The 25,846-nt window shown below is 36.6% G+C and overlaps 1 protein-coding gene across 1 annotated transcript in view; it reads right to left on the bottom strand.

Moving 5' to 3' along the window:
- ARHGAP42 (Rho GTPase activating protein 42) overlaps positions 1 to 25,846 on the bottom strand; it is a 161,653-nt gene that overhangs the window by 112,448 nt on the left and 23,359 nt on the right. Inside the window, exon 2 of the mRNA XM_054400380.1 lies at positions 13,046 to 13,141. Within this exon, the coding sequence (XP_054256355.1) occupies positions 13,046 to 13,141 (96 nt within the window). The remainder of the gene's footprint in view (positions 1 to 13,045; positions 13,142 to 25,846) is intronic.

Genomic DNA, 25,846 nt, shown 5'->3' with positions numbered 1-25,846 from the left:
AGTTATTCCATTTGAATGACTAGCATATTTTGCAGACATACGTGGTATTTCAAGCTGTTTTAAAAAACACCACCACCACAGTATCAAATAAAACATCCATCCTTTCTGTGGCTTTAAGTCATACTAAAAAAGTAATTACAGAACATTAGGGGTTGGAAGGGACCTCGAAAGATCATCTAATCCAACCACCCTGCCAGGGCAGGATCACCTAGGCAGGTCACATAGGAATGAATCCAGGTATGTTTTGAACATCTCCAGAGAAGGAAACTCTGCAACCTTTCTGGGCAGCCAGTGTTTTCTCTCCCTCACATTGAAAAAGTTTTTCATTGTGTTCATGCAGAACCTTCTACGCTCCAGCTTGCACCCACTGCCCCTTGTCCTATAATTGGGCATCTCTAAGAGCCTAGCTCCATCCTCCTGACACTTACCCTTCACATAATACTGACAGGCCACAAGTATCTGGGAAAAAATAGAAGACAAAATTATCTGCTTTCTCAGTACTTTCTACCTAACAAGAATCACAGATGTCACAAAAGCCACATAGGATCTGTAGTGTGTGAAGGTAACTAAAATGGAGGTCTCAAGATGTCACTGCTATGACGTTTTCAACATGCTAAAATTTAAAGCCAAAGGAGGACTGTCTTGAAATAAGGCTTCCATAGCCACCCCTTCTCTTTGTCTTTCAATATGTTGGCTGTGAATTTAAATATAGCTTTAGCTTATACAACACATTTCCTTTACCACTGTCACAACCTGGACTGATGTGTTAACAATTCTTTGTCTTCCTTTTTCTTTTTGACTGAATAAAGCCTATGAAACATTAAATGTGTAAAATTATCCACAGCTTTAAATGGAATTAAGTTTAGCCCAAAGGAAACAAGCTGCACAATCAACACCTTGGTTTGAAAACAAATTTCACCAAAAGATTCTGACTGGGCCTGAGTACCACTGTAATACAATAAAAAATGAAGAATAGCAGTGTAAGAGAACTGCAATATATTCATACATAGAAAAATATCTATATTTTTTTAACAGACTTTCAGAAAAACAGTATTTGGACAAGCATGTCTTCTAAATCTGTCCATTTATTGATCATGTTTTCATTTTTTCTTGATTACTACTATTTCTTCTGGCACTTCTACCCTAGGTCCGCTTCCTTCACTTTCCAAGTGGCAACATTTTTGGAGAAACTTTGGAAGATTGAGCTCAGTACCATAACATTTACTGGGAAAGCAGAAAAGAAGAGAAAAGAAAGGAGAGGAGTGAAGGATCTGAAACCATTCTTTTTCTTACCAATTTCTTTCTCTTCTGGGTTTCATTCCCAAGCTATTGCAGGAAATAGAGTAACTGCTTTCCTTTGTTTAGGTTTAAGGTAATATTACTTAGGTATTTATACAAACTCCAGTTTGTAAGTTAAAGGTATGTCAGATGTGCTTTAACTTTAAGCTGAGTATTGGCGTCAAAAGACAACTTATATTAGAAGATTCCATTGCAGACAAAGTTAGAATAGCAAGATAATGATTTGTTTCTTCACAGGGTTTCAATGTCATTTAAATATTTGATGAGCTGCCTTATTCTCCATTTGGTTTCTCTTACTTCCCTAAACTGGGTGTCAGATTATATGGATCTATAGTAAAGACTTCATTCTTTCCTTTAATCTGTGTTTATACTTACCACACTTCTAGTAGTAAAAGACATAGGCTGAAGCAAAAATTCAAGTGTACAGGTTTTAAAATTACATGGAAATACCCCAGCAGACACTCTCAAATTGACAGCAGATTCTGCCAGCAGACAGTGGTTTAAATTCACAACTGAAGTAACCACAAATTTCCTTGAAGACTTCCACTATGGGAAGCTATACAATGGCAGAGGCAACTCTGTCTGGTCTGTACCATTCTTGTGATAAAACCATACTTGGAGCAGACAAACTGAAGTAATTTTGGACTCAAGAAATGAACATTCTTACACTATTTGCTTCATAACTTGGTAAGCAAACTCCCCAAGGGTTTACTACAATACTTTTTTATTAATTAATGCTGTGACCTTTCATATTTAGAAGCAATTTCTACCTATTCCAGACACTGTACTTTCAGCTGATGAACTAAAGCTGTTTTTAAAAGTCCCATCCAATTTCGAAGACATTTATCCTGGCTTAACACAGGCATGACAGTAAGAAAATTAAACAGTAACTACTGCTGTAAGAGTTAGATCCTCCCAGGAAGCGCAGTTTACAGTGGTAATTTCATTTCCTGTGGCAATTCCTACATTGAACTGTGGAGAAAAGTAAGTTACTTTTTTTTTTTCCCAATTCTTGAAAATAAATCCAGATTTGCCAAAGTCATTATACAACAGGAAGGAAAAGCACGATAAGAGACAAAGAGACACAAAGATGAAAAATGCCTGGTTTAACATATCTGGAAATAAAGTGCACAGATGTCAAAGCAGAAAAATGACAAAAACTTTATGCTCAAATTTATGCTTCAAGGACTACATATTATTTTCCAAATATAATCACATCTTACACTATATACTGACAAGCAGGAAACTTCATCAGAGCACAGCTACTGAAATCCATGTACTTAAAAGTAAACAAGTATAACCCAAGGCTTTCCTTATCTGAGTTAAAGCACTGTAAACTCAGAGTAAATGCAGGGGTAAATTTTCCACTGCATTATTATTTGGAATGTATTTGCTCTTTCCAATGTTAGAATCATGGAATTGCTTATGTTGGAAACAACCTTTAAGATCAAGTTCAATTATTAACCTGGCACTGTTAAATCTAACATTAAACCTTATCACTAAGCACCAGAGGACAGAGAGAATTGTAGAGTCATATAGGTTGAAGAAGACCTTTAAGATCACCAAATGCAATAAGTACTCCAAATTCCCCATGAAGTCACAATCAGCAATGAAACTATTACAGATTCAGTAACAGTCTCCCAGTTTGATGCCCCTATTTGTTTTTTAGGGAGTGTTCCCCATGAACAGATCTTTAAAATCCATCAAGGTTGGAAAAGAGCTGTAAGACCACCAAGTCCACCTGTCAACTCAATACCACCATGCCCACTAAATGATGTCCTGAACTGCCATGTATACATGGGTTTTTTTACATCTCAAGGGATGGTGACTCCATCACTTCTCTGGGCAGCCTATTCCAATGCTTGACTACTTTCAGTAAAGATTTTTTTCCTAATATCCTTAGCTCTTCCATTGCTAGCAATATACCAGGCAAAAGCATTTGCCCTGACCAGTATTCTGGGTTTCATCACTCTATAGATGCATAACAACCCAGCAGAAGAGGTCAGCTAGCTCCACACTAACAATGGAACCTCCTATCTGAGCACAATACACTCAAAAGTGCAGACAAATATGAGAAACACACAAGGCAACAAATAAAGATTTAAGCTTAATAAAAGCCCAGAGCTTTGCAAGATGTGCTTGGAAGTACATTATAATAAATGCATTCCATATTTAGGCATCAGGAATTTTAACTCTAAAGTATTTTCATCTTGCAACACCTAATGAGCAAATATAGTAAGGTATTTTATGACTTTTTTTTTCTAAACATATGCAAAGCATAAAATGTAAGGGTGCTAGAGGAAGTATCAATCCTTTTCCCCATTATAGGATTTTTTGGTAACAAACCTCTGTCAGCGTAACCACCTTAACCTGGTTATAAACAGTATCACGCTGAAGAATTCTTTGTTATAAAAAGTAACAACTGTGTCACAAATATTTAAACAAGATTAAGACTTGTAAAAAAGTTAAAACAATGCTTTGAGACAGGACATCTACACTTCACACCCCACTCATTCTTAACATAAATATGCATGAAAATCTACATGTTCATATAAAAATGAAGATGACTTACAAGGAAGTCAGGTTATCTGGAATTTCCATATCCACTGTCAGCACTTGCCAAACACAATACACGCAGACATAAACTCAAGACACGCAATGCTATACAATTTAAATAAATCCAGTTACTTGACTTAATACCAGTAAATTGCCATGCCCTACTCATGTAGAACCTCACAATTCTAGATGTATCCAAAAAGGGCAAAGCATTTATCCTACAGTTCTGAAAGATTTTTAAAGCTTACAATGGCTGTTTACCCCACACTATGTTAGCAGAAACAAAACCAAAACAAACCCACCCCAAACAATTATTCACATACCACTGCCATGCTTTTAATATTTTATTAAAAACCCATCTGCAATTTCTCTATCCTTGTGTCACTGTTCTGCTCTGATTATAAAAGCAGCACATATTTCGAGAATGTATTATTCAATTTAGAAAGTGTATACCTTCTGGAGCATGAATTATTCAACACAAGAACTTTTCAACACAACACTAGCAGAGCTCTGGCAGAAGCAGCCCATTCCAGTCTATAGCACCTTTCCCATAATGTGGCATCCTGAACTGACAGCGGAAACTTAAAATCATCTAAGTGATGTCTTCCATTTTGTTTGGAACATGGGGCTGAATGGCTCTACCAGTCAGTTATTTCCTCTCACAGAGCACTATATACAAACCCTTCTACAAATTAGTAAATTTTTTTTTGTCTCTCCCCTTTCTTCTATACTTCTCTGAAAAAGCAAAGGCTGTTGGGACTAGTCACAACTAATATTCTGTTTTCCTCATGTTCTCACAGAATAAAGAGGTAATGATTTTAGACAAATGGTCATTAAGAAATACTGCATCTCAATGGCACTACAAAATGGAGTTTAAAATTATTGTATCTGACAAAGAGAGTCTGTTTCCATCCAATGAAGCCACATGAAGCAGTCCTGAGGCTGAGCTACATAGCTTCATGGCTCAGGAAGGTATAGGGAAAATATTCAGCACATTGTTTTGTCCCACAGGTATGAAGTGATCTTGAAGTGCTTCTGAAGACGTACTTTGAAACCCTAGCAGTTTGAATTAGCACCCATTGAAACTAACAGCATAACTTCCTATACTGTAGAAGTCTGTTTAATCTAATTAATTGTTACTTTAGCTCAATTATCCATTAACTTTCCCTTAAACAGATCAGACTTTTCCAGAGCTGACTCATATCCACAGCCTGTCAGAGGAAGAACAGCTTTAAAAAACATGGAACATTCAGAAACAGGATTCTGGTTAAATCACAGATTCTTTCTATCCTCCCCTGCTTTCCTTTGCCTCCAGTCCCACTCAATCTCACTAGAAAGAATCAGGATATAAATTGGCCATGAATACAAACCTTTCATTCTAAGAAAAGAATTCCTACTTTATACTCAAGTGTTTTGAACAGGTAAATAACACAATGTAGGAAGTAACTACTGGGCAACATACAGCATATTAAGATGCAAAAGTAATACTCAATCCTAACATTCCATAAACAAAGGAGTTAGAAGTAATTCTGTCTACATTTCAGGCTTGCCAATCCTTGATTCTTCAGAGGCACATTCATATTTTAAATGAAAGAGAAAAAAATCTGGTATCTCAATCTTTCCAGCTGTACAAACCTTATTTGTGTGTGGCTCTTTGTGTTGAAACACAGGGAGTAAAAGGAAAAACAGTGTGTCCAGAATGCAGCTGAAAATCATTAATTTTGTTTTTCTGATTTATAAACTTCAGTGCGTTTATAGGTGAAACATTTTAATTTGGCAGAATTTCACCCAATATCTCAACAAATGGTAGGTTTGCTTTTTGAATTTAGACCTACAAAGGAATCAAGGGACTTGCCATGCTTAAAAATCTATACTAAGGATTTTGAATTCAGACAGTACAAAACCTTCATTTTATTTGCTCAGACCTGAAGATAAAGATCTCAAAGGTGATCTGATTAAACCACTACCTGCTTTTGAAAACAAGTCACTATACTAACTTGACAATTCTAAACTGTTTTGCCATTTTCACTCAACGTGTATTATATGCACTAATATTACACACCACTTATTTTCAAACCAACGTTGTAAAGCAATTCTCCAGTCCTCTGACTGTCTCCTCACAGGCATTCATACTTCCACTGGGATGCTCAACCAGAAGTAACAAAGCTAAGCAATGAAGGATGGAAGTAGAGGTACTTTGAAGGTGTGGAATGAGGACAGTAATGTAGAATGCATATAAAAGAACCCAGAAGATCAAACTATTAATGAGGGACAAAACATCTTAATCATCATCTTAATCCCAAGTGGCATGGGCCTGCCTACTCAGCAGTTCAGATCCAATACTGACTCCTCTAATGGACCAAAGCTACTGCTGTCCACTGCCTGCCTCAGCATCTTTCTGTAAAATGCGTGAACTCTAAGGCAAGTGAGACAGCACAGTTTGTAGTTGTCCTGGTTCAGCTGGGAGGGACCAGTTGAGACAGTCTGTTGAATCTGCTGCTAAGTACAACGCCATACAGGACGATGAGGCTTCAAGTTCATATCCAGGGGGCTTTCTTCCTGTGTGCAGTTTGGGATGTTGGTCTCCTGCTTTACCGGCTGCTGGCTTGGTTGTTGCCCTTTTCCATTTGCTGGCTTATTTGCTGATTGTCTTTCACTGGCTTGGCTTCTTTTGCTCCTTTGTATGGTATGGTGCATTGTATTACTTTCATTAAACTCTCCTTATCTCAACACACAGGGCTTTTGGGTTTTTTTTTTTTTTTGGGGGGGGGGGGGGGGTTGGTTGGTTGGGTTTTTTTGAGACTGCTCCCAGTTGTGGGTGTCAGACTTAGAGTGGGCCATCTTAAACCAGGACAGTCGTCCATCATAATTAAATGAACCAGTAGACTCCCTTAGCACACTAGGATATGAACTGCAGTGACTCAGGAGATCCTTTGCTTCACATTCAATAACTCCTGTCACAGAAGAAGGGTAGGACAGACAGGAAGGGCAGTAACTGCATCAACCACTCCAATATAACCTTTTTTTTCCATTTGAATACACATATTAAGGCAATGGGGAATGAAGCATGCAAATTTTAACAACCTTCTGAGAGGTGTCTTGGAGAAAAAAAAAATAAGGCCTTTTTTGTTGATTTTATTTTACCTTTTCCTCCTGTACAACTCAAGGCCTATTGCAACATCATTTTATTTCCTGCTTTGTCAGCCTCATTTGACCTTCCACAGCAAGGACAAGAGCTCTGGGCTGGACCAACAGAATGCAACCTTCTCTTTCTGGTTGAGATACTGTTTTGAAGACTCTATGGAATCCTAGCATAAAATCACTCATTTCCTGGAGTCAAGAAACAATAGCATTCCAGAAACAAGTGGCATTTGTTTAAATATGCAAGAAGGATTAAAAAAAAATAATGGTAGGAACAGATTTAACAGATTTTAAACAAATAATTTAGGCATTTCACACCCTGATTGTGCTGAGTTCCTCCCATAATTTGTTACTGTTTAACTTTGTAGATAAAAATAGTTCAACAGGAATACTGAGGAACTCCATCCTGGGATTCAAATCTTAGCAGTAGTTTACTTAGAGTTGCTTTAAAGGTCACCTAAAAAGTTAATCTTAAAATTAATTCTTGTAACTGGAGGGAGAAGAGCTGGCAAATCTAGGCAGGTAATTACCATGGAAAAATAGCATACAATCTTTCTATGCAAATCCACTCTGTCACAAATAGATTTCTATGTTAATTCAGGACTCAACCCTTCCCCACCCATCTGAAAGAAATGCTTTTTGTAAATACACTTGCCTCTAATATGTACCACAAGGTCAACAAACTCAAGCACTACAAAGGTTATTGGGATGATTTCTATGCTAAAAAAAAAAATAATCCACCCCCAGATGTCTACCCTCAAGGTGCTTTAGATAAGGCAGTAGTAGAGCTGAGTAGCTGGAATTCATTTCAGAGTTATTTGGTGTTTGGTAATTCCATTCTGAAACCTGATTACAAATGCGTATTCAGTGCAAAGTAGGTAGAATATCAACCCTAAAAAGAACTTGAACATCAAAGCTAGCCTCAAGTGATTAAAGAGATGACCTGTAAGATATCCAAGTGATTCAGACTGTAGGTGGTTCAATGGCATTTAATAAATAATTCAGAAAGAACCAGACAAATTCAAAAAGCCATTGCATACCACAAACAGCAGAAATACAGTGTCTTGAATCTGTGATTAGCCTGACAGCTACTTTCTGAGGATCCCAATTAGCCTCTAAGTAGCTGCAATGTCCACAAATTCATTTGACAAGATTTACCTACACATGCAGCAGGCAAGCATAAAATTCCTACAGATTGTCTCTTGGATTTGTTATTGTTTCCATATTAATGTTAGTTTGTAACATTAAAAAAAAAAAAAAAAAGAACTTGGCACCTCTTTATGCCAATTAGCCTTTTACAGTATTTCAGCATTTTAAGAGATGGCTGTAGTAAACTTTGTTTCACACACCTCCCCCCCTCATTGCATAGTTTCATACAAAAACTTCTGAAGACAGATCTATTTGCTGTTTGTCCTCTGGTAATTTCTCCAAGAGGGCAGAGCAGCTGCTCTCAAAAGCACTGTCCACGTGGACACCCACTATAAGGAAAAAAGGACTGAGCGTCCGGTATCCTTGTTCAACTCAATCTAAAGACCCTTAAGAACACAACAGTGGACTCCAACAACTAACTGCTATTAAATGTTTTTTTTTTTTTTCATGTTTGTTTGGGGTTTTTTCCTCCCTTTTTTGTTGTTGTTGTTGGTTGGCTGTTTTGTTTTGGTTGGTCAGCTCTATTTTCTTTTTCTTTTTTTTATAGAGTTGTTTCTCCATAGTACATTTTAGTTGATTTTTTGAAGTTCAGCTTGAAACTAATTGTTGAATACAACAGAATTACCTGGTATGAGTTAACAATTCCATAGATGGTTAGTTAGAAATTTTAATATTCTCACAAACAACTTGAGGTGTAAGTCAGCAAAGATCTCATAGGCCACAACTGTTAGCAGCAAGATGAGAATTCAGTTCCCACAAGGAAAGATACCACATTTAAGAACTCCTGATCTATTCCTTGTAGCTCAATTAATATTTCCATAGATCATCATAATCCTATTATATTCCTAAATCAAGGATTTGATGCTACCTGAAACATCAGTCTTAATATAATTCTCTTTAGGGAAAACAAAACCAAAACACCCTTTAAAAAAATCCAAAAGCAACAGTTGCAAGACTGAAACACACCTGACTTGCAATGACTTTTTTATAAATAACGCACACTAATAAAAAGATATCAAAGTAAAATGCCAGAATATAAAAAAGTATTTTTGTCTTGCCTTCTTTTAAGAGCATGATCTTACACTCCTGATATTAAAACTTGCTGATCTATAATTAGCCATAACATAAAATAGACAAGAGCTTTCTAAAGAAACAAGAGAGAATTCCACTGCATTAAATAATAATATTTATTATTTTCATCTGTACCAGACACAATTGACATAATACAAAGAAGAAAAGCTGATAAAACCAGGGAGATTCCAGGGGAAGGAGTCAGGTAACATAAACTACATAGCACTAGGAAAGGAGGAAGCTAGGGAAGCTTTTTCTTTGCAAATTTTATGCCTGCACAGCACATACCGGGGAAAAAGACATTTGTTCATTAAAATATAGTTTTTTGCAGTGTTTGTGTAGCATTCTGTATTATCTAGAAGATTTGAAACATGTAAAAAGCATGCATCTATTTTGCACAAAATTCTCACTGGGTATGACCAGTGACTGACCTCCTTTACATTCATTTGCTCTCAATTTAATCTTTGTGCAAAATATTAATTGCAAAAGGGGGCTGTCAGTAATTGTGCATAGGGTGGTACGTCTAAAACAGTGAATAGCAAGGGGCTGCCAAATCTTAGCTCTTTCAGGCTGAGAAAAGCACAGTTGTCAGTAATATGAAAAAGCAACACCCTGTCTTTAGAGTTTCCTTAAACCTTCATGACTGTGCCTTTTCAGAAATAATGATTCACTGTCATTCATTGTGTTGTTTTTGTTTTAAAGATGCCACTTTCTGCATAACCTTTCAGTGTAAGCAAAATAATTACAGCTTGGCTGAATCACATGCAACTGGAACTAATATTAATGTTCTACTATCAAATACTATGTCATTATAAAATACTATGGCCTTGCATTGCTGCAGATCACATGTTGCCTGCATGCATTTCAAAACAGAGGAAGGGACAACACTGGTAATTGTTGCTAGCTCTTTGGTTTTTAATGAGAAAAGCTAGTAGAGCTGGGAAGCACTCTTTCCCAAACTCAACTTGCTGACAAATATCTGAAAAAGCTTTTTATAGTATGAATCCTTTGATGTTCACAGTTTAAAAAAAAGTCTTCGTATTCAAGAAAGGAAATAGCTTACAACCAGCACACAAAATGTCTGACTCTACACCAAGCAAGTTATACCTGGAAGTGGCTATGTATATAAATATCTGTAACTTGCAACAACATGGAAAAATTACCTAAAACACATTATATAGCCACAGAAAGATGCACATTTTTTTCTGTCAAAGAACTAAACACTTGTAAATATGACATCATAAAAATTAGAAATCAAAGATAGCATTAAAAAAAAAAAAGAACAAAACCAACAAATAAATCACTGGATTAAATAATATAAGAATTGAAATAAATATGAAGTGTGCCATCATAGTTCTGTTTATACTGAGCGTGTTCATGGAGCTTAACTAAAACTACTTCTCACACATTTTATGTATTTAATGGACTCATTAAAAAAATCAATTATTTGTATAAAGACAGCATCTAAAAATGTGTAAGTTACAGGAAATGCAAATAAAAATGAATGCTGTCATTAGAGCTCATGATGGCAAAAAAGCAAAAAGAATGTTCTACTTAGTTACTGAAGAGACAGACCTTCAACTTCCAAAACATTCACGGAACTATCAATTTAGTTGCAAATACTTATTACCAGTAAGGAGGAAAAAATAATTAAAAAATAAATCACTTGTATTTTAGATTTTTTTTTTAACAGAAATAATACATCCTAACAGAAGCCACCTTATTCTGAGCCTGAATTTCCATCACTAATGTGGATCAGGGCAGATTTCCAATGCCAAATTGGAAATAGAAATGTTATTTTAAAATCTTCACAAAATAGTCCCTCTATTAAGCCCCACGTATATTGTAGTTTTGTACAAAACTTATCAAGGCACAAGCATCACTGCAGACTAAAGTAAAACTTCCCAGTAGCCTGCACAGCTGTAGATATTCTTAAGAAAAGGAGGTGAAGGCAGAAGGAGGCACAGAGAACAGGACTCTTCTATACAAAGCTGTCTTTGATGATAAGCAAACATCTAGCTTGTTGGGGCATGTTAAAAGATATGGATAAATTCTAGGTCACTGCTCTAGGGAGATCAAAAATTGAGCCTTATCCTATAAAAGCACACAGTATGATTCAAGCTCTGCTAGACTTGAATTTGATTCCTGTCAGTTTACCTTTTACTCTTATAAGCTTCTTTGATGTACGTGACAATCCATCAGGCAATGGGTGCTTTAGAAGCTAGAAATCCTTTCTTTGAAGCTCCAAGTGAAATAAATCAGCTGTCAAGTTTCATGATCTCCATTTTTTTCCTAAATAGTTTTAAATGCCTGTTTAATGTCCAAACAAGAAAATGTCTTTTCTTTGCTACATTTAGGTAATCAAACCTGTCTTTGTCCTTGGTCACATCATTTCAAATGCAAAACTTTATGCATCAAAAAAAAAGTTATTGATAACTGAAATACTGTAGATTTAGTCTAAATGCATAAAATATGTACAAGCTAAATTTAACAGCCAAGAAATGAATGCCAAAGAGCACATACACACCATTCATTTTCTGTCTCTGTCCAAGCTTGATACACCTGAAGAATATATGCAATTTTTTATCTCAGTAGAAGCGGTTCAGTGTTTTTGCCCCCCTACTTCTGTACGTCAGTAAATTTTAACCTCCCCCCCTGCTCCCCTGCCAAAGGTTAGCAGAAGACAGTGACCAAATAACAGTCCTCCTTCACAGCAGTGTCCTAACCATCACAATGTTGGAGGATGAGGCAAACCTTGTTAGTGAAAGTGAGAAGATCCAGTCTTTTGCCCAATGATTAGTAACTCAGTCAGGAAAAGGGAAATATTGAAGGGTGAGGAGAGCTGAATATAGTTTATAGTAAGAAATACACTTGGAAAAGCCTAAATCTGAGTTTTCTCTCTGCATTACATAGATCCTTTTTAAAAAACACTGACAAGCTCTATGTTCCCTCTTCTACTGCCAAAGAATGGATTTTTAGAAGCAATTACTGTTTAACAACCATCTTCCTTCCTCTCAGATGTTTTGGGAGTGACATGGGGGCCATGTGGTATGTAAAACTCATAACAATGAATTTAGCCATTTCAAAAACAGATTATAATCCAAGTTTCTCAGCAACAGGAGCTAGAGCACTCTAGCTGCTATGCTGCTGTCCAAAAGCATCACTGTAACTGACAATGCTTTGCAGTAAAGAGCGGCTGAAATTCTGAATCTTGGATTTTTTTCCAGGATCAGTCTAATCAGGGAAGAACATTTTGATAATTAATACTAAAGAGATCTAATTTCAAGATGAGCTGAGATGTTCAGTTCTATGAATGCAGAAGTGTGCACAGAGGCAGAACATAAAGCTGCTAGTAAATTTTATTGGCAAAATTTCAGACAACTATATACTTAAGAATGCACAAGTTGTAAAGGACATATTCCTAGGTTTACACCCTTAAATACTTCCTGTGTCTTACTAGGCACTTAAGTAGGTTTTTTCGCAGACCTATGTTGTTGCACAGGAAACTTGTGTGCCTTTTAGTATCCCAATAAAAACTGGCTGCAAATTAAAAATAGCAGTAGAATTTAGAAGATTCACAGTTGACTGAGTACTACTGAATAGTTTCCTCTGCAATGAACCAAGCTGCATCACGAAGATTAAGGTTTTTGATGTGTATTTTTCAAGTCTTGCATGATTTCTACTCAAGGAAATGTTTCTGGCTTTGTTATGTACATTAATAAAAAACCATAAAACTGTAGGTGGCTCCACTATACTTGTGATATCATATTAAATACAAGAAACTAAAAAAAAAAAAAAATACTGCAACCAAAGCACAGACAGTACTTACCAATGTTAATTTCATCATCAGTTTCAGCATCTCCAATACACTCAAACTGGAAATCTTGTAAAGACTGTGAAAATTTTTGCACTGCCATGGATAAATCTAAAATTTGAGAAAAAAGGAAAAAGACAATTAGAATTGCTCCACTACAACCTCACTAGAACAGGGTTTCAAGAACAAAGGCATGAAACATTTTTTTCTGTTACAAAGTTTCCTTTCTACTATCTTCTTTGGATAGTAACTTCATTCCAAAAAATCCTCATTACCATTTCAAAATGAAAGTACCTTAGATATCTCAGAAACCTATGGAACACACTGATGTCAGATTTCATACATTAACACAGGTATTATGTTGACAACTGCAGAACTGCTATAGTTCTTTAAAAATAAGAAATTAGTATAAGAAATTAATGTCTAGTGGTAAATTGCATATGTAAGTAGAACAGTTTTTAAAATACTGTATGGTTATCTTGCAGGTTAAAATAAATCTCATGACAGTTATAACTATCAAAAGAACTACATTCTAACTATATACTAAAACATTATTCAGTAGTATGTATAAGCTTTTTAAAAAGAAAATTAAGGGAAAAAAACCCATACCCACAAGTACCTGCCAATCAATTAGGTTGTCCATGGATTACATGTTTTTAATAAATTACACAGAGTGCACCTTCAGACCAAAGAAATGTCAAAGCAAACCCAACTTCACTGCATACAATTTCACTACAATTGTACACAATAAAAAAAAAAAAACAACAACAACAAAACCAACAAAAAACAAGCAACCCCCCTCAAAACCCATAAAACAAACAAAAAAACCCAAAATAAACACAGAATATCATTAGGTACTAATGGCAAGTGAAGAAATAAATGTGATAACAAATGAACTCAGTGAAGAGTTAAAAATGTGCTCCAGATGAGCACAAAAACCTGGCAACAATTCTTTGTGTCCTAGAGGAATGTATCTATGGTGTCTACTTTGAAGTGTAGGAAAACTGGCAATTAAGATTACAATATCTGGAAAATCTTGGTAAAAGTCAGATTTTTTTTCCTATCCCTGTCTTTACTTAGTGCCTGCTGCTCTTGCATTTTTACATGCAGCTACACAGTAAATTAGTCCAACAAGAGAACCAGCAGTCTTTAAATAATGACATGAATAGATTTTTTTTTTCTTGTTTTTAGTAAGGAATTCCATATGTTTATCCGATAAATAACTAGTGTGTAAAGAACTGGGTAAACAAATTCTGGGGAGCATTCTTCCCTGTTTTCCATGATTTTTACCAAGGAAATACAGAATTACTGCATCATTATTGAACATTTCCTATGGTGCTGTACATGAAGATTATATTATTAGATGTATTAACAAATTAGATATGAAATACAGTGTTTCATACCATTTGTAGAGATAAAACCAAAATAAACCCTTATAAGCTGAAGCACTCTGTTTTATGCAAATATGGCATCTTTGATACCTAGGCAAGTGATTGTTCTACAGCTGTTAGAAAGATGTAAACTTGAATCTGTTTGCAGCAGGGTGTTTTTAGTTTAAAGGGAAGAAATGCAGTTTTATTGTTGGCTCTCCTACCAAGTTACCAGATTGAGTCCTAAACCCTTCTGTAAAATTGCTGTGTACCATCTAATGCCAAAAATAATAATATGTCCCTGAGGTGACTGAATGAAAAAGATCTATATTGTAAGTACACTGAAATGTAAAAAATAGCTACCACAAATAGGAATGAAAATTTATTTCCTCTGGACAATCTAATAGCTGCCCACGATAGCCAGCATCTCTATGAATATGAAAGGAAATGAGGGTACGTGGACTCTCCCCTATCGCTCTTCCACATGTGCAGTGCTCAGTGGAACAAATGTCAAGGGAGAGGAAAACAAATGATAAAAATATCTAAGGTGGAGCCTCCATTCTATATCCTGGATTAGTCATACACAGATGCTGATCTGTCTTTCACTGTGTCAGCAAATTGGTGTTAATGCTTATATGTTCTGAACTTGAAGGAGGCAACTTAATTCGGAAATAGTTGTTATGAGAAACATGGTAAGAATTACAGAACTCATTAGATAATTTGATATAAACATCCAGAATGATAACCATTTGGAGATTTCTGCCTCTATAGGAGAACCACTCTTGAAAATATTGGAAGATACCATATTAAGGTTATAGATGTTCAGCATAGCAAGAAATGACATTCCAAGATCTGATGTTCCCTGTGACACTAATTTACAGGTTCCATACAAAGCTAATATTACCTGAAAACATAAAAAAATATTATTCTACAGAAAATTCCAGCTTCCTTGGCAGCTTCCTAGAGGCTGTAATAGAAATTACTCTGTAAGAACTCAAAGTGCAGTTGAACCACCACCACTGGACCACGAGGTGTAATTCATTACATTTATTTCTTTATTAGGAGCATTATCACATTACACGATTACAAAATTCACCTTAGCCACAGAAAAGACCACTTGTGCAATAAGCTCCTTTAAGAGATACTAAGATTCATAACTGAATTAAATCAGATGTAAGAGCCTTCTTGGTCAAAAAGAGATAAATCATATTATAACAGTCTTGTCTGGATAAAAGAAAAAAAATATAAAAAGAGTAGCGAGATGGAGCAGAACTTGTCCAGCTTTACAGGATGTCATTTATCGCCCTGTATCTCAGAGTCTTAATGTCACTGAGAGAATTCAAATACATCCTGGAACGCTAATGGCCTCACCGAACAAATCACATTTGTCATCTGCAAGCTCTGTAGCATTACGAGAGCCCATTTTATTGAGCTTCTAATCTTATAGTCATGTCCCTCTTTTTGTGGAGTTCACATGAGTTAGGATATTTCATTTAGTCCAAAAGAAAAATTCTCTTTTGTGTAGAGTCAGCTGACCCTCTGAAGTCACTATAAAAAACCTTAGCATCTTTACTGACTAGTATGACAAGTCTACCATTCAGGGAAGGATGGCTTTTCAAAAGCATCAATGATACCATAAATGTTGTTGCCCCTGACCTTCTGTAAGCATTTGAGTAGTCTCTCTGGGTGCCAGCAAAAGACTGCATATGCACTCTGCTATTCCTCAGCTGGCAGAGCTGAACTTCTAACTGGCAATTCTGTTAACATTTATTTTCTGACAGTACTGTTCCCCATTTTCCCCAGTTCCAAAGAAGGATTCAGTTCAGTTTCTCAGTGAGGCATATAGACAAGAGTAGTCCTCTACACCACAGTCAGCTATTGCACCACTTACTTACAGTCATTGGAAGCAAGTCAACTGCCCAGCAAGATTTTTTTTGTGAGGCTCTGAAAGAGGAAGTACTAGAAAAGGCATACTACACTGTGACCGGAAACAATAAAAGGATAATTGTAGCTTAACCACAAGCAAGCAATATAAATCCAGTATTAAATATGGAGACATACAATAGAAACCATCAGTATCATAATGCTAATGAAAATAATTTTAAAAGTCATTCAGGAAAGTGACAGAGGAGTCAGGAAATGTATTACTGTATTGTACTTCTTCCTGAAGTTTTATAGTTTTTGATCAGTCTGCTTAACAGATTTCCCAATAAAAATATGGACAAAATCTCCACATTGTCCTAGAAATCAGGTTTACTTTAGATTCACTTTGTTTCAAACTGCCAAAAAGGAGGATTTAGTTTCAACTGTAACAGATTGACTAATTTCAGAGGGCCCTACATGCTGGATATAGGATAATAAAACTATGATGCAGTCTCTTTCTATCATTAGAGTTGTTCTTCAACTTTCTTGTCCTACATTTGTTAAACAAATCATAAAATAAATTCTTATATAGAGTCTTAAGGAGGTGGAGAAAACAATACATTTCAACAGAGTGATGAAACGATGCACGCCATTATCTGAGGAATGAGTATATTAGTTTTGGCACAGCCTTTCACAACAAGGATCAACTTCTACAGATAGGGAAACTGGACAAGATTTCTGTAACTTGGCAAGGACAGAGAAATTTTGTTTGGCTGGAGTGGTAAGGCTGTTGTTTGGTTGTGCCAGTCTGAGGGCTGCAAGAACAGAAGAAAGCCCAAGCTTTCTTGACAGGAGTCAAACAAGCTCTAAAGCAGAAGCTATGCACTTGCAAAGGACCCATATCCGTACCCTCGTAATAGCCTGCAAGAAACTGTTCTCAAATACATCAAAGCCAAAGTTGTTCCACTTGTTTGCTTACAAAGATTACTTCATTAGCAAATGGAGTTCCAAAAACCAACACTCTTCTTGATTGATGTCAATCATGCTTGGTATCATTCACTGGGTTAATAAAGAAAAACAGCAGAAAACAGCAGTTGAAACCTAGTGAGAAGATTAAAGATGCCTAAATGAACTCCTGAGCGCCAGCTGGAACGCAGTAAATGGGACTTCAAACAACAGACGACCTGGCTAAAATAGTAACAGCAACATATCTGGTGATCTGACACAAAGCTAGTTATTACCGTCTGGCTTCAAAGACAGCAGAAGCAAAGGGGCGATGGCTGAGCTGGCAGGATATTAGAGCAATTCTTCAGTCAGCTGAATTTCAGGGCAGTTGAAGACTGGGAACTAGACCATGTACAGTAACCTTTGGTGGTGTAAATCTGTAGGCAGTTTGATTCCGCTAGCAGATATGACTAGAGGCATTGCAGTGCCATGCTTGACGAGTTCCTTCATTTGGTCATGCATTGACATACAGGTTTATTAAAATCCAAGCTATTCAACAAAACTGAGCACTAAAGAGATGTAATATGTGAATAAAACACATCAGAAACTGAACAATATTGCCAGAGTACTTAATAAAACAGTGTGTTAAAATACCAAAAACCGTTTGTCTAGCTCATTGACTCATACCCTTCAGTACCTGAAATTAAAAGTCACAGTTGTGGGCTATTTTTTTTAATTGCTTAAGAAATAAGTTTATTTTCTTGCTTTATTTCATATGCAACTCTCACCCTATAAACAATTTTTCTGGCTAAATTATCTAAACACTTGAAAAAGTAGATTTATAATGGAGACATTATTATTGTGAAACAGCAGCTGTATGATTTGCAGCATCCTTACTGCCCTATTATCAGAAGCAAGGAAATGTTTAGAAGTTCATACAACTGAATAAAAGGGCTTTTGGTATCACAAACACAAATCTGTAAAACATTATGTATACAGAAAAAACATTGGTGAGATATGCATCTCCTTAAATACTTCATGACACGCTGCTTTACTGTGAAGGTGAACTGGGATCTGCCTTGGTTTTGTAATTATATATCAGAACAAGCTTCACAGAGGCGAGCTATATCAACAGCCTGAAATAAGCTGGCGGAACAAGAACACCCCACTGAGAAGCACTGAACTTCAACAGCTTCTGTGTTTGCTACAGTCAATTTGATTGTAACTAGAACATGACACAGTGGGACATCTTTTTCCACATCATAGACTGTAAACACAGCAGCTAGTAGTAAAATTGTATTTACGCAGTATGAATGATGAAGCAGTTAAAAGCAGTGATCATACAAGACTGCACATATCACTTGTATATTTCAAATTTCTTCCTGCCACAAGGAGTTTCTCGTTAAAAATCCTTAAAATAAGTTGTTGCTCTTAATTCAGAAAAGAGTAAAACGCATTTTCTTCACAGTTTTTGTTTCCAATTTTCATCACTCACTACTGCTTTAAAATGAAAAATAAACAGAAATCAACAGCCACAGGTAACTGTCACACACACAAGATCTTCCAGTTTCACATGGTATATAATAACATGTCAGCACAAAAAAGGGAATCTGTAAAGGATTTATGCTGAGCATGGGGATGTTGGCATATATTTTGATATTGCAATTAATTCCTTGAACTCTACATGAAAAGAATTCTGGTGTTTATTGCCAGAACATGTAACCCTAGATAAATGGAACATCACCACCACCGTAACACATTCCCATATCACACACAAATCTGCATATTCAGCTGATACAGATTCTGCTATCTTCAGTTTCAAGTGGCTTTCAACACTAGAGTCTTCCACCCAAATATTTCATATCCTATATTACTGCATGGAATATTGTGCATCGCAGTATTTGATGAAATTATTTATATACGTATACACTTGCTATTCTTATTCCTCTCCTCTTACAAGCAATGATATTTTTTCAAAATTTCTGACTATTTGCAGGGGCAGATGGACATGGACACTTGCCATGATGCCCTCTAAAGAAGTCACAAAAAAAGACCTCAAGAAAATAGAGAACTCAGTGCCCAGTGCCAGAGATTTTGCAGCACAAGAGCCACTGCTCTGTATTGACACAATCTTTCATTGTTGCTATCAATGAACTCTTTATCCCCTTTATTTGCTAGTTCCATTGGTCTACATTCTTTGCCAGCTTGCTATTCCTGTAACAATACTAAGCAACTAAAATAAACAACTCTCTATCCCAACAATCTTCTCCACCTTAGACTCAATGTTTTGGTCTTAATTTCAGGGAAGCTAATTTCTTTCTCATAATCTCCAGGGAAAAGACATCAGCAGAATATGCATTGCTGAATTCCTCTGGGGTTAAATAAGGCATTATAGCAGTTTGAAATTTTTCAGTGTCATTTTCTTACTCATTAATATTTCCATGAGAAAAGTGCATAATTTACTTTCTCATTCTAGCAAGCACTGAGAAATCCCCTTGATCAAATAGAACAAAATCCCCACTTTCTCAACACTGTGATGCAAGCATTATTACAAAGTCCATACCTTCTACAAACTTCATAGCTATTCATACCAACATTTTTAAGTCCCAACTTCCTTATGTTAGAAATTTGTACAGTACTTTCTGTATTCTTAGTATTTCTTTATGGTTGAGCACTAAATCAAATGTACCTTTTAAGGAAATGCCCCAAGAACAGAACATTCATGTTTAATGAGAGGGGGATTGTTTTTTAGGCCACATTTGCATGCTTACTTGACAAAAATTCTGAAACTTCCCAGAAACACAACTGTTGAAACAAGTAATATTATGCAGTCAAAAGACAATGTTGGTAATATGTAATCCCTCTTTTCACTGTTCCTTTCCTTATGCCAGCTCACTTGGTCTAACATCTAATCTTATTTGCATAATTAGAATACAAAGAAGTTAATTTTAATGTATTTTGCAAAAGCCATGAAGCCTATACAATAAACTTGTTTTAGCTTTGCATAGTCCTAAATAAATGAAAGAATGAAAGTATAATATTAAAATGTATGCCCTATAACTATCAATATAGAGGACACTACACAGTACTGCACGTGTCTCTAAAGTTAAGGCATAGCTCTTTGTCAAAAATATTGTTTCAAAACTTCTGTGTTCTTGTATTTTACCTCTTTGCTACAAACCCCTTTCTTTCTCAGTCTTAGTTTATAAGATTGTTCAGCAATACTGCTGCATTTGATTAGAAACAAACTGACTATGCAGGAAATTACTAGGTTTTGAACCTTCCAATCATCAATCACAGAATAATGCAACAATAACCACAGAATTAATGCAAAAATAAAACCTTTACAAGTAACTAATCACATGGTTTAAAACAGAACAGAAAATGTTCCTTTGCTACCAATTGCAATTTGAAAAAAAATTCCTCCATAAATACAACTGAAAGTTTCAGAAAGTATTTGGTTTTGTTTTACTTTTCCAATTAGAAAGATCTGATGTACTTAGTACTATTTCCAGTACAGTATTGTATTTTTCTAAATTACACTCAACCAAAACATTCCTAAACAATGTCATTTTTGCAGATATGCTTATTCTCATTCAGCAAGGTTTTTGGCCAAAACCCATGCCAGTTATTCCAGTATTTCTAATACTGAAATATTCCCATATTTCTTCTCTTTTTGAGAAGAATAAATGTTTGAAAGCAAGGACATTTCACTGCTTTTTTTCCCATTCTCAGTTAACTGAAAACTAGTATACACTCATCCAACTCTTCTGTCTGTTGACAAAACTACTCCATCGCTCTATATCAGCAAGATCTCAACTCTTTTTAACCACTCAGTAAGGTACAAGAAACATATCTGAGAACGTTTCTCTGTAAATAATCACTCCTCACCATGCTCCTTGTTTAAAGATTAATCTGACATCCAACTTGCTTTCTTCACTTGAGCACTATGAATCATTCTTTTCCTAGGCCTGCTGCCTTGCAGTACGTTTTACTACGCTTTCTGGAGACGCAGTTTACTGGTCTCCAACTTACAGCAAAAACGTCAGGGCCATGGTGGCATACAAGATACCATAGCTGAGTCACACCATGAATCCTTTGTTCATGCAGTGTTTGTCATATGCTAATTCTCACACTGCAAAAGAGTATTAACGCTGGTGAGACCCTTGAGCAACATCTCAAGTTGGTGAAGATCAAGGCTGCCCTAACATCTCAGATGTAAGTATACAACCTCTTTCAGATGTCCTTAGTACTGATGCAGACAGCACAGGAGGGTATCCAATTCAAGGATACAGTCCATGAAACTCTTTGGACAACATCAAACACTACATTCATGCTGGGTTTCCTCCTTTTCAAACACAATTAATTTTAGGTTTGTTTCACCAGTCATTTGAATGACAGAACTTAGAGCAGTAGCCTTAAGAGTATGTTAGAATCCTAAAGAACTGGTAAAAGCTAAAAGGTTAACTTATGCACACACATTGTGTGTGTGTGTGTGTGTATGTGCACTTTTAAAATATTTTCTTCTACATCACTTTAACTTCTGCATAGTTTTCTACCAAGCCATTATCCACCTGAAATTACTAAACTTTCTTCTGTGGCAGTCTCCTTTGACCCTCTACATACTTTCTCTTGCTCCTTCTGGGGGTTTTAAATGTTCTTTCATGATCTTCCCCCACTTCATGAATGTTTATTTCCCAGAACAGTGTCAGCCTTTTCCAGAGAGCTAGGTCCACAGCTGTGTCTTCCTCTATTAGTCTCTTTTATTGAAACACAGATTATCAGTCTTGCTGCATCACTTCTCACTCCTACTGACACATACCAGAGATGGTGAGCAGTGAGCAGGCAGAGAAGCAACACAAAAAGACGGGACAGAAACTAGGAGCAGATTCTGCCAGAGGTTGAAAAGCAGAGAGTAGCTTCCTGTTTGGCAACCAAGGAGCTGCCAGAAAAAAAACCCACGGGAATTCCTAGACTTCTAGTACAACATAAGGTACAGAGCAACAGATGGTCTTTTAGTAGCATTTTAAAACATAGTTTTCTGTTTGTTCTTAATTTGACAATACATCCGGAGACATAAATGCATGTCCTGTTTACAGTGAAACACAAAGCAGTATTGGATAATGTAATTTCACAATAAAATTAAAGCCTATGCTGCAATGCATTCATAAGGAGCCGCAGTTCTGACTATTTGACTGTGGTCAGTTCTGCCATGTGTACATGTAGAATAAGGTGCGATTTTCTCACTACTACCCCTACCCAAATATGTATCCTGGGAGAAAAAAAAATTAAAAATAGGTTTAGTCATTTCTGATATGAACAGAGAAGAAATTGCTTCTAGGAAAAAAAAAAAATCACTGCAGTAATTATTATGCAGACCTTTAGCTGTAAAAAGTACTGCAGTGTATCTTTAAATGCTTTTGTGGGTGATGACTTTTACATTAAGTAGATTGCCCTGTTCTGCAAAGAGAGCTGCTCAAAGGGAATCAGTCACATTGGCATGTGCTGGACGGCGGGGGAGGGATGAAAGGAATGAAAGCAGTTATCAAGGCATTTGCAAGTAGTGAGCTTTTGGAACAACATTAGAGTTGAGGGTCATGGGAAACAGAAGCTTTGCTCACCCTTCTTCCTGGCAAAGTTTTCTGCGCTTGGGCAACAAAGTGAAATGTTTTTTAAGAACAGGAGGAGGAGAAGAGGGGGGGGGAAATGTAAATGTGTATATTTAACTCTTTTAAAAAAATACTATCACTTCACTTTAAAGGAAATGAAACACTTTCTACATGAAATTCTTTCAGGCTCTTAGATCTCAGGAATACAACAGTTGATTAGATACCTTTGATCAGACAACCAGTATTACAGTCATATGAACTTCAGTATTGCACATAATGGGGCTGTGTGGTTTTATATCCCCTAATACAGACATAGAAATAGATGTATGTAACATTTGTTTAGTCTGATATGCACTTCCAGACACAAAGAACAGAACTGGGACCCAAATCATGCAGGATTTTGTCCAGTGAAGTTAAATGGCACTAAATATCTCCACTAATTTGGCCTACAGGCAATTTTTGCACTGTCTACCATGAAGCTGTCTCACAACATAGCTACTTCTCACTACTTTAGGAAGAATGGATATCAAACAGCAGTTTTATACAGCAAAAGAGCTTAATATGCCTCCTCTACCTTTAAAATATGAAAGGAATTCAGAAAATGCAGAGATGAGAGCCACAAAAGCACTTAAAAAGCCCTGAAGATACATTTTTTTAGGGTTTAAATTTAATCACTTGCACTATCCTAAACTCACAAATCTGCTACCAGAATACCTACATTTTAATAACGGGGCAGGGGAAATTATGTTGGGGGTGCATGGAAACAGCCAAAAGAAATATGCTGCATTAAACAATAAAATGCACAACTACAAATCTGTTTCACTAGGTGAGCTCCCATTTGTAAAGCTCAGGAATTAACTGTTCCCAAGGAGTCTAAACTCCAATTATTGTATGACTATTTCCTTAATCATTATGAAATAGTTTTTGTATCTTATGTACAACCTCTTTCTATTTTTGAAAGAGAGGAACATCCCTCACATTCATATCACTGGACTCTTAACTTCTCAAACAAAACTAAGGAACATGAATGATCCTCTGCTGAAGTCTGCCCAATTTTTCTTAAGTCAAATAATTTTGAAAAAGGACCAATTAAGCTTCTACATATTTAATTCACTGGCTTGTTGGGGTTTGTTTGGGGTTTTGTGTGTTTTGGTTTTTTGTTTTTGTTGTTGGGTTGTTTGCTTGTTCATTTGCTTTTGTTGTCGTTTTGCTTGGGGGGACTTGGGGGCAGGGAGGGGGGAGTTTGGTTGTGTTTTTTTTTAAACTTATAGTTCTCTAGATTTTTGTTCTGCTTTCCTGACATGAAAAGATTTAGGAACATATGACAACATCCTCTTGTTATCTTCCTGGCAGACTGATATCCTTCAATTAATAATCTTACCACCCATTAGTACTACTAGTGTTTATATTACAGCACATGTAATGAGCTCTGAACTATCTGTTATCACTCATGAATGAGACTGTCATTAAAACAGATAAACAATAGCTAGGTTCTCTTACTACTCCACACTTATGCTTGGTGAAGAAAAAAAGTAAATATTAGCAATTAGTTGAAATCAGGGGAAAAGGAAGAGAAATAGGAATATCACAGTATCACAGTATATTAGAGGTTGGAAGGCACCTCAAGAGATCATCAGGTCCAACCCCCCTGCCAAAGCAGGATCACCTAGGATAGTCCACACAGGAACGCATCTAGGTGGGTTTTGGAAGTCTCCAGAGAAGGAGACTCCACAACCACCCTGGGCAGCCTGCTCCAGTGCTCTGCCATCCTCACTGTAAAGTTTCTCATGTTGAGGTGAAATCTTCTACGTTCAAGCTTGAACCTGTTGTTCCTTATTACCATGCACCACCAAAAAGAGCTTGGCCCCATCTGCTTGACACCCACCCTTCAGATATTTATAGACATTGATCAGATCCCCTCTCAGTCTTCTCTTCTCAAGACTAAATAGCCCCAGGGATCTCAGTCTCTCTTCATAGGGGAGATGCTCAAGTCTCCTAATCGTCCTCGTGGCTCTCTGTTGGATTCTCTCCAGCAGTTCTCTGTTTTCTTGAACTGAGGAGCCCAAAACTGGACACAGTATTCCAGGTGTGGTCTCACCAGGGCAGAGTAGAGAGGTAGAAGAACTTCTCTCGACCTGCTGCACACACCCTTCTTGATGCATCCCAGGATACATTTGCTCTCTTGGCTGCAAGGGCACATTGTTGTTCCAGGGAGAACCTGCTGTCCACCAGCACTCCTAGGTGTTTCTCACCTGTACTGGTGCCTGTTGTTATTCCTCCCCAGATGTAGGACCCTGTACTTGTCCTTATTAAACTTCATTATTGCTACTATCAATCTATGATAGATCTGCATTTAAGCATTATGTACAGATTTTGCCTTAACCCTTGAGACCCCAAAGTACTAGGGAAAGGTGCACGGAAATAAGGCAAAGGAAAATGGTAAGAAAATAGCGATATCTTGTTTAAAGAAACACACTCATAGATATCAGCTTGAAAAAGAACACTGGGGAGGTACAGCGTTCTACAAAATCCCAGGCAGTACTGAAATGGTAGCTGTCTCTTCCAAAGTAAAAATAAAAGACTATCTAAAGCAGCAAGATGTAATTTCAAAACAAAGAAAGAAGATGTTTTTTCTTAAAATGTGTAATGAAGTCTCAAAATGAAGCTTCCTGCCACCAGATGCTGTAGATATTAAAAACTGATGTGGGTTCAAGAAAGGACTAGGCAAATTCACAGAAGAAAAATCCACAGAGAGATATTTAAGACTTAATCCCTCGCTCAGGAAATTTTCAAGCCCTGAACTGCTGGAGGCAGCGGAAGTATCAGTACCTTTGCCTGTTCTTACTGTCTAGCCTAGGCTCCCGTGCCACGCATGAGAAAAGAAACACAACTCAGCACTCACTGGTATCTAGAGACAGGATCTAATACCAGATAAACCTCAGGTCCCACTCAGCACAGCCCTTCTTATGCTCTTTGTAGGAGTATTTAGACACATATGTTTTGCAATAGCTTGAATGACTCAAAACACC

This window comes from Indicator indicator, chromosome 1 (assembly GCF_027791375.1).
Source record: "Indicator indicator isolate 239-I01 chromosome 1, UM_Iind_1.1, whole genome shotgun sequence".
NCBI lineage: Eukaryota > Metazoa > Chordata > Aves > Piciformes > Indicatoridae > Indicator > Indicator indicator.
This window is presented reverse-complemented; position numbering and strand designations above follow the sequence as displayed.